General features: G+C 42.1%; 2 protein-coding genes across 3 annotated transcripts in view; both read left to right on the top strand.

Annotated features, from left to right (window-relative positions):
• asz1 (ankyrin repeat, SAM and basic leucine zipper domain containing 1) overlaps positions 1–7,178 on the top strand; it is a 29,614-nt gene extending 22,436 nt beyond the window's left edge. The window contains exons 11-13 of the mRNA XM_056416138.1: positions 807–912; positions 991–1,104; positions 6,848–7,178. Coding sequence (XP_056272113.1) covers positions 807–912; positions 991–1,104; positions 6,848–7,006 — 379 coding nt within the window. The 3' untranslated portion in view covers positions 7,007–7,178. The remainder of the gene's footprint in view (positions 1–806; positions 913–990; positions 1,105–6,847) is intronic.
• Positions 7,179–9,335: 2,157 nt separating this feature from the next.
• The window catches only part of wnt2 (wingless-type MMTV integration site family member 2), a 12,297-nt gene continuing 5,569 nt past the window's right edge, over positions 9,336–16,063 (top strand). Inside the window, exons 1-4 of one of the 2 annotated variants that reach the window (XM_056415669.1) lie at positions 9,336–9,742; positions 10,388–10,608; positions 13,601–13,881; positions 15,812–16,063. The exon at positions 15,812–16,063 is cut by the window's right edge and continues 13 nt beyond it. In XM_056415669.1, the coding sequence (XP_056271644.1) occupies positions 9,666–9,742; positions 10,388–10,608; positions 13,601–13,881; positions 15,812–16,063 (831 nt within the window). In that variant the 5' untranslated portion in view covers positions 9,336–9,665. Of the gene's footprint in view, positions 9,752–10,387; positions 10,609–13,600; positions 13,882–15,811 lie in introns of both variants that reach the window. The other variant, XM_056415670.1, reaches the window with a different exon arrangement.

Raw genomic sequence — 16,063 nt, 5'->3', positions numbered from 1 at the left:
GCGTGCGGCCTGACGTCGCCGCTTTGCAGAAGAACTTTTTTTTTTTTTACTCTTAAACTGTTGATTCCTGAATAGTTGTTGCATGAAGAAAAAAATAATGTAGAGCTGCAACTTCTGATTATGTATATTTGTAATTCATATGATTGATAGTCGGTTCGTACGCTCCTGGAAAACCTGGAAAAGTCATGGAATTTATAAATAGTTTTTAAAATTATATTTATACTTAAATTATTTTTGCCCAAAGGTTTTGAACAAGTCCTGGACATGTTATATTCAGATACGCAGTTTGATTAGAAGAATAATGTTTGTGTACATATTTATTCTCCTGACTATCGTCTCATTAAGGTTTACACTCTATCGGTGTGTATGAACCCTGAATAATATAAATACAGATTCATACGGACGCTTGACGCAAATAAAATGGTCAAACTATGAAATGCAGACTGAGAATAGAATATATTCTAACCCTTAGTGTCTGTTGGTGATTTTAATCCACCAACGGTTGAATATAAGATGTCAGGAAGTTCCCAAAGCGACTCCTCCTCCTCTAAACCCCCGAGAGACGATGAGGAACACAAAGAGCTGCTCACACATTCATGTGATCTCACATCCGTGTGTTTTAAAGAGAAAACCACAACAGATTTGCTCTTTGTTTCTCTTGATAAAAGCCTGGAACTGAACATGTGTCTAAGTTTGGCCGCTACATGCGGTGATGGATAAGAAGCTCTTCGGCGAGCACATATCAATAAACTATTCTATATATTTATACGAAAGGAGAACCCGTTGGTGATGAGTCTTCTTCACAGGGTGGAGGACCTGCAGACCTTCCTGCTCAGCGTGAGGCATCAGTGCTGCTACCTGACGGAGACGGTGCAGGACGTCATCGGGCGCTTCCCTCGCCACGCCTCGCAGGTCTGCCGCCCGGAAGAGGAGACTGTCTTGGTTGCTAGGTTACCGGCCGTGTGTTGACCCTCGTTGTCTCGCGCGCAGCTCGTCTTCTCGCTGGACCCCAAGAGGGAGGACCAGGCCGCCTGCAACCAGCTGGTGGTCCAGACCAGAGACCTGCAGAAGGAGGTCACCTGCCTCCGCAATCTGCTGTGCCAGGTACACGCACACACACACACGTGCACACACGCACACATACACACACACACACACACATACATACACACACACGCACGTTGGTGAGAAACTAGAAGAACTAGAGACGTTTCATTAATAATAATAATATATATATTATAATATATATTTATTTATATATACAAATATATTATAATATATATGTATATATTATATATATATAATTATAATGTATATATTTATAATGTATATATAATATATTTAATATTAATATAATTATAATATATACACACTGTTATATATATATCAAATAATTTTAATAAATATTATAATATATATTATATATATACACACACACAGGTTTGGGGTTTTGAAGCCATCTTTACTGTTTTGCGACCCGATAAATGAAAGTTACCATATTTGGAATTCGATGGAGTGAAGTAGAGACGCTGTACACCGCTCAGGTAGAGACCTGTCAATCACCTGTAGCCCCGCCCCTAAAGCGCCCCCTGCTTCATGGTCTGACTCTAAATGACCATAAAGTATAAATGATGACATCATGCTGTATAGAAGAAGACTTGAAACTAGAGACTGAGACATAAACTCATGTTTACAATGTTTACTGAGGGAATACATCAAGAGAAGTAGAGTCACTATATAGACTTCTATACAACCAGAGGAGCCCCCTGGTGGTCAGGAGAGAGAATGCAGCTATAACACATGAAGCATAGACTTCTATACAACCAGAGGAGCCCCCTGGTGGTCAGGAGAGAGAATGCAGCTATAACACATGAAGCATAGACTTCTATACAACCAGAGGAGTCGCCTCCTGGTGGTCAGGAGAGAGAATGCAGCTTTAACACATGAAGCATAGACTTCTATACAACCAGAGGAGTCTCCCCCTGGTGGTCAGGAGAGATAATGCAGCTCTAACACATGAAGCATAGACTTCTATACAACCAGAGGAGTCGCCCCCTGGTGGTCAGGAGAGAGAATGCAGCTTTAGCACATGAAGCATAGACTTCTATACAACCAGAGGAGTCTCCCCCCGGTGGTCAGGAGAGAGAATGCAGCTTTAACACATGAAGCATAGACTTCTATACAGCCAGAGGAGTCGCCCCCTGGTGGTCAGGAGAGAGAATGCAGCTCGAACACATGAAGCATAGACTTCTATACAACCAGAGGAGTCACCCCCTGGTGGTCAGGAGAGAGAATGCAGCTTTAACACATGAAGCAGAGACTTCTATACAGCCAGAGGAGTCGCCCCCTGGTGGTCAGGAGAGATAATGCAGCTTTAACACATGAAGCATAGACTTCTATACAACCAGAGGAGTCGCCCCCTGGTGGTCAGGAGAGAGAATGCAGCTTTAACACATGAAGCATAGACTTCTATACAGCCAGAGGAGCCCCCTGGTGGTCAGGAGAGAGAATGCAGCTTTAACACATGAAGCATAGACTTCTATACAGCCAGAGGAGCCCCCTGGTGGTCAGGAGAGAGAACGCAGTTTATAAACACTTCAGCTTCACTTTAGAAATGGAGTTGCCGCCTGCCAGTGAATAATAATAAATATAAATTATATTTGCGACCATCATCGTTGATAGCGATCGATTTCTGTGATTGGCTGACAGAAGCTGATCAATGGCGTCCGTCTGAATTCTTTTGCTACGCTGTGGGTCTGCGAGCCGTACAAATGAACAGAACATGGTGTGTGAGAATGAGTCAGATGTTGGTGCATATGAATTCTGGCGAGCTCCAACAGGTAGGTGTGTGTGTGTGTGTGTATCTGTGTGTATGTGTGTGTGCCAAGAGGAGAGAGTTGTTCCTGACAGGGCAGAATCCTCACAGCCCATAAGTCAGCGCCGCTGTGACATGGACCTGTCAGCACACAGACGATGAGGCGGGGGGATGAGGGAGTTTAGGGGGGGGGGGGTGAAGGTGTGTGCGTTAGTTGGGGGGGGGGGGGGGGTCTCTCGATTGTGTCAGACAAGAATCTGACAGCCTACGGAGCACTGGCTCTCAGCCCCAGGACCATAAACACACTCAATATAACCTCATCTTTGGAACACACACACACACACACACACACACACTCTCATACACACTCACACACTCTCACACACACACATACTGTCACACACATATACTCTCACACACACACTCACATACACACACATACACTCACACACACACTCACATTCACATTCACACACACACTCACATACACACACTCACACACATACACACACATACACTCACACACGTACACTCTCACACACATACACACACACACACTCGCATACACTCACACACACTCACACACACTCTCTCTCACACACACTCACACACACACTTACCGTCTCTGCTGGGGTCTCGCCACACACGCTGAGACGCACACTGTGGTTGACTTGAGAAGAAGCGTCTAAAGGTAAACGAGTTGAAGAGAAACCTGAATGAGGACGGTGCTCATTGCTGCCCCCTAGTGGTGGCTTTGATCAAACCGAGTGGTAATGGATCAGACTAAGAACATGTATCTTATTTGTTGTAACGCTGTAATGACATGACGTGCTCTGGCAGTAGAGAAGACATGGAACCAACTGAGAGTTAAGTGATGATTTAAAACCCACGAGAAACAGACTCGTTGAGCGTGACCTGCCAGGTGTGAACACGCCGGCTAACGTCATGGAGGCTAACGTTCTGCTAACGCTACCGCGGACAACTGGAATTAAACCACACCCCAAAAATACCTGATCACAAACAACCGAGCCACACAGCTGTTGACTTCATGACTTCTACATTCCAGAGTTCACGCTCTCACATGTATGTGCTTTAACGATAAGAATGCTTCAATCCAGAGGTAAGAAGAGAAGGTAACTACGACCTTTAGTTACTTTAACATAACTATGCCCTTTAGTTACTTTGACCTAACTACGACCTTTAGTTACTTTAACCTAACTATGCCCTTTAGTTACTTTAACCTAACTACAACCGTTAGTTACTTTAACCTAACTAATACCTTTGGTTACTTTAACCTAACTACGACCTTTAGTTACTTTAACCTAACTACGACCTTTAGTTACTTTAACCTAACTACGACCTTTCGTTACTTTAACCTAACTAAGACCTTTAGTTACTTTAACCTAACTAAGACCTTTCGTTACTTTAACCTAACTAAGACCTTTCGTTACTTTAACCTAACTAAGACCTTTCGTTACTTTAACCTAACTAAGACCTTTAGTTACTTTAACCTAACTAAGACCTTTCGTTACTTTAACCTAACTAAGACCTTTCGTTACTTTAACCTAACTAAGACCTTTAGTTACTTTAACCTAACTAAGACCTTTCGTTACTTTAACCTAACTAAGACATTTCGTTACTTTAACCTAACTACAACCGTTAGTTACTTTCACCAAAGTTTGCCCAGTGGAAGTCGGCTGCAGAGGCTTTGTTGGAAAGACAACTACCAGGCTGCTTAAGGATTTGGGAATTCGAGGCCAAGCCCAACGCCAAGCCATCAAAGCCCTCAAGCGCTGCTGAGTGGGCAAGCCGGTGGCTGTGGGTGAAGAGGAGAGACGCCACCTGGGCCCCAAAATAGCAACAGAAGGGTTAAAGCAGAGGGGGCACATCTGGGACGCCAGGTGCTGCCGATGAGCCCTCTGGAGGTGTTGTGGGCCTATCATCGAAACACCGGAGATGGAGGGTGCCCACCTGATGACTCCAATGAGGCTTTTAACCCTTTTGTCCCACAGACGGCACCATGACCCTTACCCGGAAACACCTTGCATGTCTGCGTCAACCCACTTTACATCTCAGGACTGCAAATCAATCAGGGATTGTAAAACCTAGTCCTAAAACAGAACTGAACTTAGTTACTTTAACGTAACTACGACCTTTAGTTACTTTAACCTAACTACGACCTTTAGTTACTTTGACCTAACTAAGACCTTTAGTTACTTTGACCTAACTAAGACCTTTAGTTACTTTGACCTAACTAAGACCTTTAGTTACTTTGACCTAACTAAGACCTTTAGTTACTTTAACCTAACTACGACCTTTAGTTACTTTAACCTAACTACGACCTTTAGTTACTTCAACCTAACTAATACCTTAAGTTACTTTAACCTAACTACGACCTTTAGTTACTTTAACCTAACTAAGACCTTTAGTTACTTTAACCTAACTAAGACCTTTAGTTACTTTAACCTATCTAAGACCTTTAGTTACTTTAACCTAACTAAGACTGTTAAGTTACTTTAACCTAACTATGACCTTTAGTTACTTTGACCTAACTACGACCTTTAGTTACTTTGACCTAACTACGACCTTTAGTTACTTTAACCTAACTACGACCTTTAGTTACTTTAACCTAACTAATACCTTTAGTTACTTTAACCTAACTAACTAGTTGAGTTACTTGAACCTAACTAGTTGTGTAACTTGAACCTAACGTTGTGTAACTTGAACCTAACTAGTTGTGTAACTTGAACCTAACTAGTTGTGTAACTTGAACCTAACTAGTTGAGTTACTTGAACCTGACTAGTTGTGTAACTTGAACCTAACTAGTTGTGTAACTTGAACCTGACTAGTTGTGTAACTTGAACCTAACTAGTTGAGTTACTTGAACCTAACTAGTTGTGTAACTTGAACCTAACTAGTTGAGTTACTTGCACCTAACTAGTTGTGTAACTTGAACCTAACTAGTTGAGTTACTTGAACCTAACTAGTTGTGTAACTTGAACCTAACTAGTTGTGTAACTTGAACCTAACTAGTTGAGTTACTTGAACCTGACTAGTTGTGTAACTTGAACCTGACTAGTTGTGTAACTTGAACCTGACTAGTTGTGTAACTTGAACCTAACTAGTTGAGTTACTTGAACCTAACTAGTTGTGTAACTTGAACCTAACTAGTTGTGTAACTTGAACCTAACTAGTTGTGTAACTTGAACCTGACTAGTTGTGTAACTTGAACCTGACTAGTTGTGTAACTTGAACCTAACTAGTTGAGTTACTTGAACCTAACTAGTTGTGTAACTTGAACCTAACTAGTTGTGTAACTTGAACCTGACTAGTTGTGTAACTTGAACCTGACTAGTTGTGTAACTTGAACCTGACTAGTTGTGTAACTTGAACCTGACTAGTTGTCTAACTTGAACCTGACTAGTTGTTTAACTTGAACCTGACTAGTTGTGTAACTTGAACCTGACTAGTTGTGTAACTTGAACCTGACTAGTTGTGTAACTTGAACCTGACTAGTTGTGTAACTTGAACCTAACTAGTTGAGTTACTTGAACCTAACTAGTTGTGTAACTTGAACCTGACTAGTTGTGTAACTTGAACCTAACTAGTTGTGTAACTTGAACCTGACTAGTTGTCTAACTTGAACCTAACTAGTTGTGTAACTTGAACCTGACTAGTTGTGTAACTTGAACCTGACTAGTTGTGTAACTTGAACCTGACTAGTTGTGTAACTTGAACCTGACTAGTTGTGTAACTTGAACCTAACTAGTTGTGTAACTTGAACCTGACTAGTTGTGTAACTTGAACCTGACTAGTTGTGTAACTTGAACCTGACTAGTTGTGTAACTTGAACCTGAGGTTACCCAGAGTCCTGATGGACCTGGATGTTGCGTGAGCTCGTAACAATGGCCCCCGAGCTAACTGACTCCTTCCAGCCTCATTGAAGCACCTTGTGTTTGAAACATGGAACAGCAGGTTGAGGATCTCCTCCTCCTGTTCCTCTTCCTCCTCCTCCTCTTCCTCCTCCTCAGATGAACGGGGCCTCGGATGTCTTCCAGCGGCCTCAGCCCGGTTCCCGTAGCAACGGGCGGATGTGGTTGGCCAGCGTCTCCCTGCTGGGCGCCGCCCTGCTGCTCTACAAGGCGGCCGGCGGGAGGCTGAAGCTGCTTCACTTAATCCGCTCGCTGTAATATTGTCATCATAATGGTGTTATTGGTTGTTCATGACCTTATAAGGACTGTTGACAAGACGACGTTTGGTTTGTTTACATGTCCTGCTGCTTCCTTTCACACGTTGCTCCATCAGACTTTGATTTATGTGTTTTTTTTGTGTTTTAAAAATTAAAGTTTCTATTAAAGAGCATTTTCTTCTCATGTCAAATTGAAAATGTTTTCTGTCTGCTAAATCGAAAAGAACTTGATTTATATATACAGTATATATATATTTATATAAATATATTTTTATAAATATATATTTATTTATAGCTGATGGCTGAATCTATCCGTGGTTCCAGTGTTAGAGGAGACATGTTTATTGGTAGGACGTTGCCCCTCTAAACAAACAAGCATATTGACCTCATCTAACTCTAATAAGTGCTTTTCCAAAACCACAATTTGAATCTGGAGTATTTAAATGTGAGCTGTGGCGTCATCAAAAGAAACCACGAATAATGTTGTTCACCTGTCGATGTTCAATCGGTTGAGGAAACGTTTTTAAAACCCTGAGAAAGAAACGTGAGTCCCTGTTTGTGGATTTAACTGATTCAGCTTCGACCGACAGGCTGACGTGTGTTTGTCTTCATCCGGTGAGCTTCAGTCCTCCTTCAAAGGCTCACGCTGCTCGAATGAAATGTGTGTGACAGCCTTATGACAGCGCTGTGTTCAGTGGACTGAGCAGATCCTAAATCTCCTGCTTGTTTTATGGTTTTCTTCCACGGGGATCAGGGGGGGGGGGGGGTCCGGGTCCTGGACCTCCAGATCAAAGATGGAGGAAATGCCGTGTGACTGGTGCAGATTTCAAGAGCGACTTCAAAAAGTCTTGCGGTAGATAATCCAATAGAAATGGACACGGCGCCTCTAGGTGCTGCGCGGGGAGCCGGCCCCCTGTCTTATGTTTGGATGAAGCTGTAACGACGCGTCACGCTTCAGGAGATCACGACTATCCACACCTGGGCCACCCGGTGAGTCATGTGACCCAATATCAGGAAACCATGGAAACCACAAACTGTCAGCATACATGTGATTATGGGATGTAGTACACAGAAACATGGAGGTGCTACCTGGAACCCAACATGGTTCTTCAGAGAGATGCCATATGAGAACCATTTCTGGTTCCACAGAGAACCTTTTGAACCAGGGTTCTCTAAGGACCCATGTCCTTAAATGGTAACTTCAAAGAACATATAAAGGTGTCTCAAAGAACCTTTAAAACGGGGTTCTTTAAGGCACCATATATGGTTCCTCAAAGAACCTTTCAAACCAGGGTTCTCCAAGGAACCATGTCCGTAAATGGTCACTTCAAAGAACATATAAAGGTTTCTCAAATAACCTTTAAAACGGGGTTCTTTAAGGCACCATATATAGTTCCTCAAAGGACCTTCCAAACCAGGGTTCCCTAAATAACCATGTCCTTAAATGGTAACTTCAAAGAACATATAAAGGTGTCTCAAAGAACCTTTAAAACAGGGTTCTTTAAGGCACCATTTCTGGTTCCTCAAAGAACCTTTCAAACCAGGGTTCCCTAAAGAACCATGTCCTTAAATGGTAACTTCAAAGAACATATAAAGGTGTCTCAGAACCTTTAAAACAGGGTTCTTTAAGGCACCATATATGGTTCCTCAAAGAACCTTTCAAACCAGGGTTCTCTAAGGAACCATGTCCTGAAAGAGTTCTTAAAGAACCTTCTATGGCGTCTCAAACGAAAGAATGGTTCTTCAGGAGGTGATGGTTCTTAATGGAACCTCAAAGCCTTTTAGAGAACCATGTAAGAACCTTTATTTTCGTTCCAGACCCTTAAACTCCTGAAAAGTGTATTCCTAAAAAAAACGTGTGCGTAAAAAGACGCATAGTTGTGCGCAAAGGAGTCGCCATCTCTCTGTGCTGTGTGTGCGTGTGTGTGTGCACTGACATTGGCTGAGAGCGTCGGTGCAGTGAGCCCCCCCCCCCCCCCATCCCGCGTGGACCAGGTCCCGGCGGCGCGCGGAGCTCTCCGGTCTTGGACACGCGCCAAAAACCTGTCCGGTGTCAAACCAGCCCGAACAGAGACTCTGAGACGTCTCTGCGCCTCATTCCTGAGACGGGACCCATGCCCCGCCCCCCTCAATTTAAACCCGATACACATCATCTCCACTGAACATATTTGCCAGACTAAGAGCACAGATACAGCTGGTGGAGAGGTCCAATGCTACAGTACACGAGTCCAATACCACCAGTTAATGAAAATGAATTATTTAGGATCGTCCAGCTTTCACTCCATTACTTTTGGAAAGGTTATTAGATGTTGACTCGTCATGACTGTGAAGCATCTCTCGGTGGATTACAACGAGGTGAACGAACAAGGCACCTTCTCTCCCGGTGACGCGCTCTCTCTCTTCCCTCCCTCACCGGCACAAAACCCCGCGCCACGCCATGGCCTTCACGCGCAGAGCTCTCCGTCCTCCTCCTCCTCCTCCTCCTCCTCCTCCTCCTCCTCCGGCTGTGTGATGACACACGTTTTAATCCACGAGTTTTTGTCTTCGTCTTCCTCTGGAGATTCGACCGCGCGGTGACTTCCCCTCCTCGATGTTTTATTTGCGTGTCTTTCCTTCGCGGGAGCGCGCGGTGCGTCCAGGCGCGTAACGTGTCGGTGAAGATGAACTTCCTGCCCGGTGGGCTCTGCCTGTCCGTCGCGGTGTGCTGGCTGACGGCCGGGGTGGACGCGTCCTGGTGGTGAGTACCGTGAGTCTTCTTCTTCCTCTTTTGCTTCGCATCTTGAACGCAACACGCAGGAGCTGCGCGCGCAATGAATCATTGTTTATTGTTGACCTCCTTGTTGATGATGTTTTCATGTGTCAGCCATGACGTCTTGAAGGAGTCACGTGTTTACAGGAACAAGTCATTTGATACCCTTTAATTTCTCTTCTATTTGCCTCCTTCTCCCCCTAAATGTCCCTCACGTGACACTAGACGTCCTCTCCTTCATTTATTCTCTCTTTTCTTTCTCTCTTCTGGCTGCTCTGGTATTTCTCTCTTTTTATCTTTTTGTCATTTCATTATCTTTCTGCTCCTCCTTTTTCTTGTTCTCACTTTTTTAATAATAATAATACTCCATTTGATGTATATCAAAAACAGCTATGGGGAGCAATTCAGGGTCAGGTGTCTTGCTCAAGGGCACATCGACTAGGGCGGGGATTGAACTACCAACCCCCTGATCGGAGGAGGTTCTTGCTAGCCAGTGACCCACAGCGACCCCAACGTCTCCAACATTTCATCCGGATGTGTTTTCGGACACTCACTTGTTCTCCTCCTTTTGATGAACACTTTAGAATAAATCCCAGTTCCTCCTCCAGGTGTTCACCGTCCCTCCCTCCGCAGGTACATGGGCACGCTGGGCTCCCAGGTGATGTGCGACAACATCCCCGGCCTGGTGAACAAGCAGCGCCAGCTGTGCCGCCGGCACCCCAAGGTGATGCGGGCCATCGGGGCCGGCATGCAGGACTGGATCTCCGAGTGCCAGCACCAGTTCAGAGACCACCGCTGGAACTGCAACACCACGGCCAGAGACCACAACCTGTTCGGCCGCCTGCTGCTGCGCAGTGAGTGTGGGGGGGGGAGGAGGAGGAGGAGGAGGAGGAGGGGAGGAGGAGGAGGAGCCGCCGGGTGTTACTGCCAGAACCAGAGTTACCTAGAGCGGGTCCAGTTTGTGTAAGCCGGACTTTGAGCCACGTTAAAGACGGGACTTTATTTTGAAAAGGCCGGTTTGCGTCTGACGAGCGGGAAACTGAACCGTTAGCACGAGGATCCGTTAGCGTGGGGATCCGTTAGCACGTTGCTTTGTCGTTTTTCCTTTTTTAGAACGAGTCGTTCTTAAACCAGAATGAAGCGCGTTGGTCTACGGTGGCCCGGAGAGGACAAACCAAACGGTTCTGGTTCTGGATCGCTCACATTGCGGCGACGCTATCGGTTTCCTTCGTTGGTTGTCTTTTGCGACACCACCACTAGATGGCGCCATACATATAATATATATATGTTATATAATATATATGATATATATGATATAAATATAACATATATATATATATATTATATATCATTAATATTATATATAATTAATATAATATATATATTATTTATAATTAATATAATATATATTATATATAATTAATATAATATGTGTCTGTGTGTGTGTGTGTTTATGTGTGTGTCTGTGTGTGTGTGTTTCTGTGTGTATGTGTGTGTGTGTGTGTGTGTTTATGTGTGTGTCTGTGTGTGTGTGTGTGTTTCTGTGTCTGTATGTGTGTGTTTCTGTGTCTATGTGTGTGTGTGTGTGTGTGTGTGTGTGAACTGAATCCCCGCGGGATCTCCAGTATTTCGTTGCTCTGTTGACGCAACAAACATGTCTCAATTTAACGCTGACGAAATGTAAACAACCTTTTTTTTTACGTGCCGATTTACTGCGACGCCGTCAGTTCCCTCCGAGATGCTCTCCTCCTCTTCCTTCTCCTCTTCCTCGCCACAGAGGGTCGCATTCCACACCTCGTCTCACTTTACAGTCCATCCATCACTGGTTCCTCCGTCAGTGCGTCCTGGGTTTGGGGGCGGGGCCAACACGCCACTCAGTGCTTCGTCAAAGGGACGTCATGAGATTCCTCTAAATTAAGGAAATTAAGTTTATTGCGCCACACTTTCTCATTGTGAACAGAATGGCCTCTTTTTAGTCGTGGAAGTATTTACACCTCAAAGTATTTACCGTCACGGTGACGAGGCAGAATTCATCTCCTGTCGGGTGGTTTAGATATTACAGAGTGAATATCATCTCATCTGAAACATGGAGACACGTTTGCATCAACGCTTAAATTCACCAGAATTAGTAACAGTTTTGATTATTGATTTATGGAGCGAAGAAAATACTTCATCAAGTATAAATACTGTCTGAATATTATAAGAAGTAAAAACCTTTTTTTAAGCTCCTTGCTTATTTATTTATTTTCATTTAATGTGTTTGAAACAATAATCTAGATTATTCAGTCATGACAATAAATGGCTGCAGTTAAAAATATATATATTTTATTATTTCTGTATCATAACTAATAAAATATTACATTTTAATCTGTGTGGATCAGATTCAGATGTTTAAGTTGCATCGTATATATAGTCGTCATATATATGTGAATATTTAGATTTAAATATATTTATTTATATAAATATATATGTATATTTATTTATATATTATTTATATAAATATGTAGTCTTTATTCACATTGAGTTTTTCCCAAATAAAACTAGTCCCCCACTTATAATCATCCACATCATGATCATTTGATTGAAATGATTTAAATGATATAATCTCTTGACAGAAGCTCCGTCTGCGTCTCCTTTTGAGGACGCATTCAAACTTAAAGTTTAAAAAACAAACGGTATAATAAATGTTTTATTGCCAGAGGAGGATCCCCCTGATGTTCCTCTCCCAGGCCCCCGGGTTCAACCCGCCGGGCGGATCCTTCGACTTAGTCCGTTTCATGTCGGGGGGGGCCTCTAATCGGCCGTGTGGTATTCAGACCTCCCAGCCAGCCCACCCTCTACCCCCCTCTTCCCCTCCTCCTCCCTCCTCCCCCCTGTCAGAAGCTCCTTGTTAATGTCAGCGGGCTAATTTCAAACAATTACACAGGAGTTTCTTTTCTCTCTGGTGTCGTGTTCTCTCCTCGTTAACCTCGTTAGCTCAACTGAGACAGTGGGGTCACTGTGTGTGTGTGTGTTCTAGTTATTTAACACGAGTGCAACACTGATACCAAAGTTCTCAAATGGTAAAGTTGTTTTGATGACGACAGCTTTACCGCAATTAAATCATCTTTAATTGGTCTTTATATCTTCATTGAAGTGTATTTCCTTAATTAGTCTTTAGATCTTTAATTGGTCTTTAGATCTTGAATTGAAGTGTATATCCTTAATTAGTCTTTAGATCTTTAATTGGTGTTTAGATCTTTAATTGGTATTTAGATCTTTAATTGGTGTTTAGATCTTTAATTGGTCTTTATATCTTTAATTAGTCTGATCAGAGGCTCCTTAAAGGAACACTCACTCTTCTTCTTGATCCTTTGATCTTTGAGGTGCATCAGACACACGGCAACAGAAAACTACTGAAGTGCGATATATATTTTGCATTATTTTACTTAAACATTTTTTGGGAGGCAATTTAAGATAATTAATGAAGTTGATATTCCGAGCATATCCGTCGCCTCCTGAACACAGCGAGGACTCGCGGGGCAACGGATCCTGAAACACAGACGGGAGTCTCAGTTGATCGTTGTACAACGTCCCTGGTAAATAAATCAACATGAAAGAGAAATTGTCCTTTAAGGTTCAAACAAGACTTAATTTAAAAAAGGGGAATCCTGTGAAATCAAAGTCAACATTATGTACAGTGTAGTTCGGCTTTTACTCTTGAGATCCGATTCATCGGCTTTAAACTTTTAAAATCTTAAATCGTTACGGCAAAAATGTCTTTCATATAAATGTCGTTCTTCCGTGCATGACTGGTCTCTTCTTGCTTCCTTCCTCGCCAACCGTCTCGCCGCCGCCGCCCTCCAGGCAGCCGCGAGGTGGCCTTCATGTACGCCATCTCCTCGGCCGGCGTGGTCTACACGCTGGCGCGCGCCTGCAGCCGCGGCGAGCTGGACTCGTGCTCCTGCGACCCCAAGAAGACGACGGGCTCGTCGCGGGATGCCACGGGCTCGTTCGACTGGGGCGGCTGCAGTGACCATGTGGAGCACGCCATGCGCTTCAGCCAGGGCTTCGTGGACGCCAAGGAGAGGAAGGTGAGGGACGCCCGGGCGCTCATGAACCTGCACAACAACCGGGCCGGCAGGAAGGTGAGGAGGCACTTGACGTAGATGGTTTAAGGTCTTTTTGGAGAAGGTGTTTTATTCTGAAAAATGACAGAAATATTCCAAGATTTCAATTTACCAAATGTCATTTTTTGGAGGAGGTATTTTATTCTGGAAAAGGACAGAAATATTTAAAGATTTTAATTTACCAAATGTCTTTTTTGGAGAAGGTATTTTATTCTGAAAATTGACAAAAATATTTCAAGATTTAAATTTACCAAATGTCTTTTTGGAAAATATATTTCATTCTGAAAAATAGCAAAAATATTTCAAGATTTCAGTTCACCAAATGTCTTTTTTGGAGAAGGTATTTTATTCTGAAAAATGGCAGACATATTTCAAGATTTATATTTACCAAATGTCTTTTTTGGAGAAAGTATTTTATCCTGAAAAATGGCAAATATTTCAAGATTTCAATTTACCAAATATCTTTTTTTTAGAAAGTATTTTATTCTGCAAAATAGCAAACATATTTCAAGATTTCAGTTTACCAAATGTCTTTTTTGGAGAAAGTATTTTATTCTGAAAAATAGCAAAAAGATTTCAATTTACCAAATGTCGTTTTTGGAGAAAGTATTTTATTCTGAAAAATGGCAGAAAGATTTAAATTTACCAAATGTCTTTTTTGGAGAAGGTATTTTATTCTGAAAAATGGCAGACATATTTCAAGATTTATATTTACCAAATGTCTTTTTTGGAGAAAGTATTTTATTCTGAAAAATGCCAGAAATATTTCAAGATTTCAATTTACCAAATGGCAGAAATATTTCAAGATTTATATTTACCAAATAGTTTTTTTGGAGAAAGTATTTTATTCTGAAAAATGGCAAAACGATTTCAATTTACCAAATGTCTTTTTTGGAGAAGGTATTTTATTCTGAAAAATGGCAAAAATATTTCAAGATTTCAATTTATCAAATGTCTTTTTTGGAGAAACTATTTTATTCTGAAAAATGGCAAAACGATTTCAATTTACCAAATGTCTTTTTTGGAGAAGGTATTTTATTCTGAAAAATGGCAAATATTTCAAGATTTCAATTTATCAAATGTCTTTTTTGGAGAAACTATTTTATTCTGAAAAATGGCAAAACGATTTCAATTTACCAAATGTCTTTTTTTTAGATGGTATTTAATTCTGGAAAAAAGCAGAAATATTTCAAGATTTCAATTTACCAAATGTCATTTTTGGAGAAGGTATTTTATTCTGGAAAATGGCAGAAATATTTTAAGATTTCAATTTACCAAATGTCATTTTTTGGAGAAGGTATTTTATTCTGAAAAATGGCAAATATTTCAAGATTTATCTTTACCAAATTTATTTTTTGGAGAAAGTACTTTATTCTGAAAAGTGTCAGAAATATCATAAGATTTATATTTACCAAATGTATTTTTTTGGAGAAGGTATTTTATTCAGAAAAATGGCAGAAATATTTAAAGTAAAATAATAACAACTGCACATGATGTTATATAAAAAAAGGTGATTTTTTTACTAGTTTAACTGAAGTATATCAGAACTTAGTCAACCTCAAACTAAAGTAAAACAATCAGTTTATTAATCCGTTTTTAAAACGGATTCTTACCTGCAGTTGATCTTCAGATGTTCTTAAATGCATCTTTCAATGAGGATGGAAAAAAAGATAAATGATTTAGTGTCACTCGCATAACCATTAAAACTCAGTGTGGCGTTCAAGTGCCGTTGGAACTCTAAAATCTCACCTTCAAGAGCACAACTACACAACTAAATCGTCACTTTTTCACATTTTCTTTGCATATTTATTATTATTTAGAAAATTGGGATGTATGAAAACATAATGTACAATCTATAAAGTCATAAACGTGTTAAGCTTCGGGATCAATGGGGAGGAAGTAGTTTTATTGTTGCGGTTGCTCGTCTTACTTCCTGTCCCCTCGCCAGGCGGTGAAGCGCTACATGGCCCTGGAGTGCAAGTGCCACGGCGTCAGCGGCTCGTGCAGCGTGCGGACCTGCTGGCTCGCCATGGCCGACTTCCGGCGCGCCGGCGACCACCTGCGCAAGAGGTACGACGGCGCCGTGCAGGTGGCGGTCAACCGGTACGGCACCGGGTTCGCCGCCGCGCACGCGCACTTCAAACGGCCCGGCAAGAACGACCTGGTGTACTCGGAGGAATCGCCGGACTACTGCGTCCGG

The sequence above is a fragment of the Pseudoliparis swirei genome, chromosome 6, assembly GCF_029220125.1.
Source record: "Pseudoliparis swirei isolate HS2019 ecotype Mariana Trench chromosome 6, NWPU_hadal_v1, whole genome shotgun sequence".
NCBI lineage: Eukaryota > Metazoa > Chordata > Actinopteri > Perciformes > Liparidae > Pseudoliparis > Pseudoliparis swirei.
This window is presented reverse-complemented; position numbering and strand designations above follow the sequence as displayed.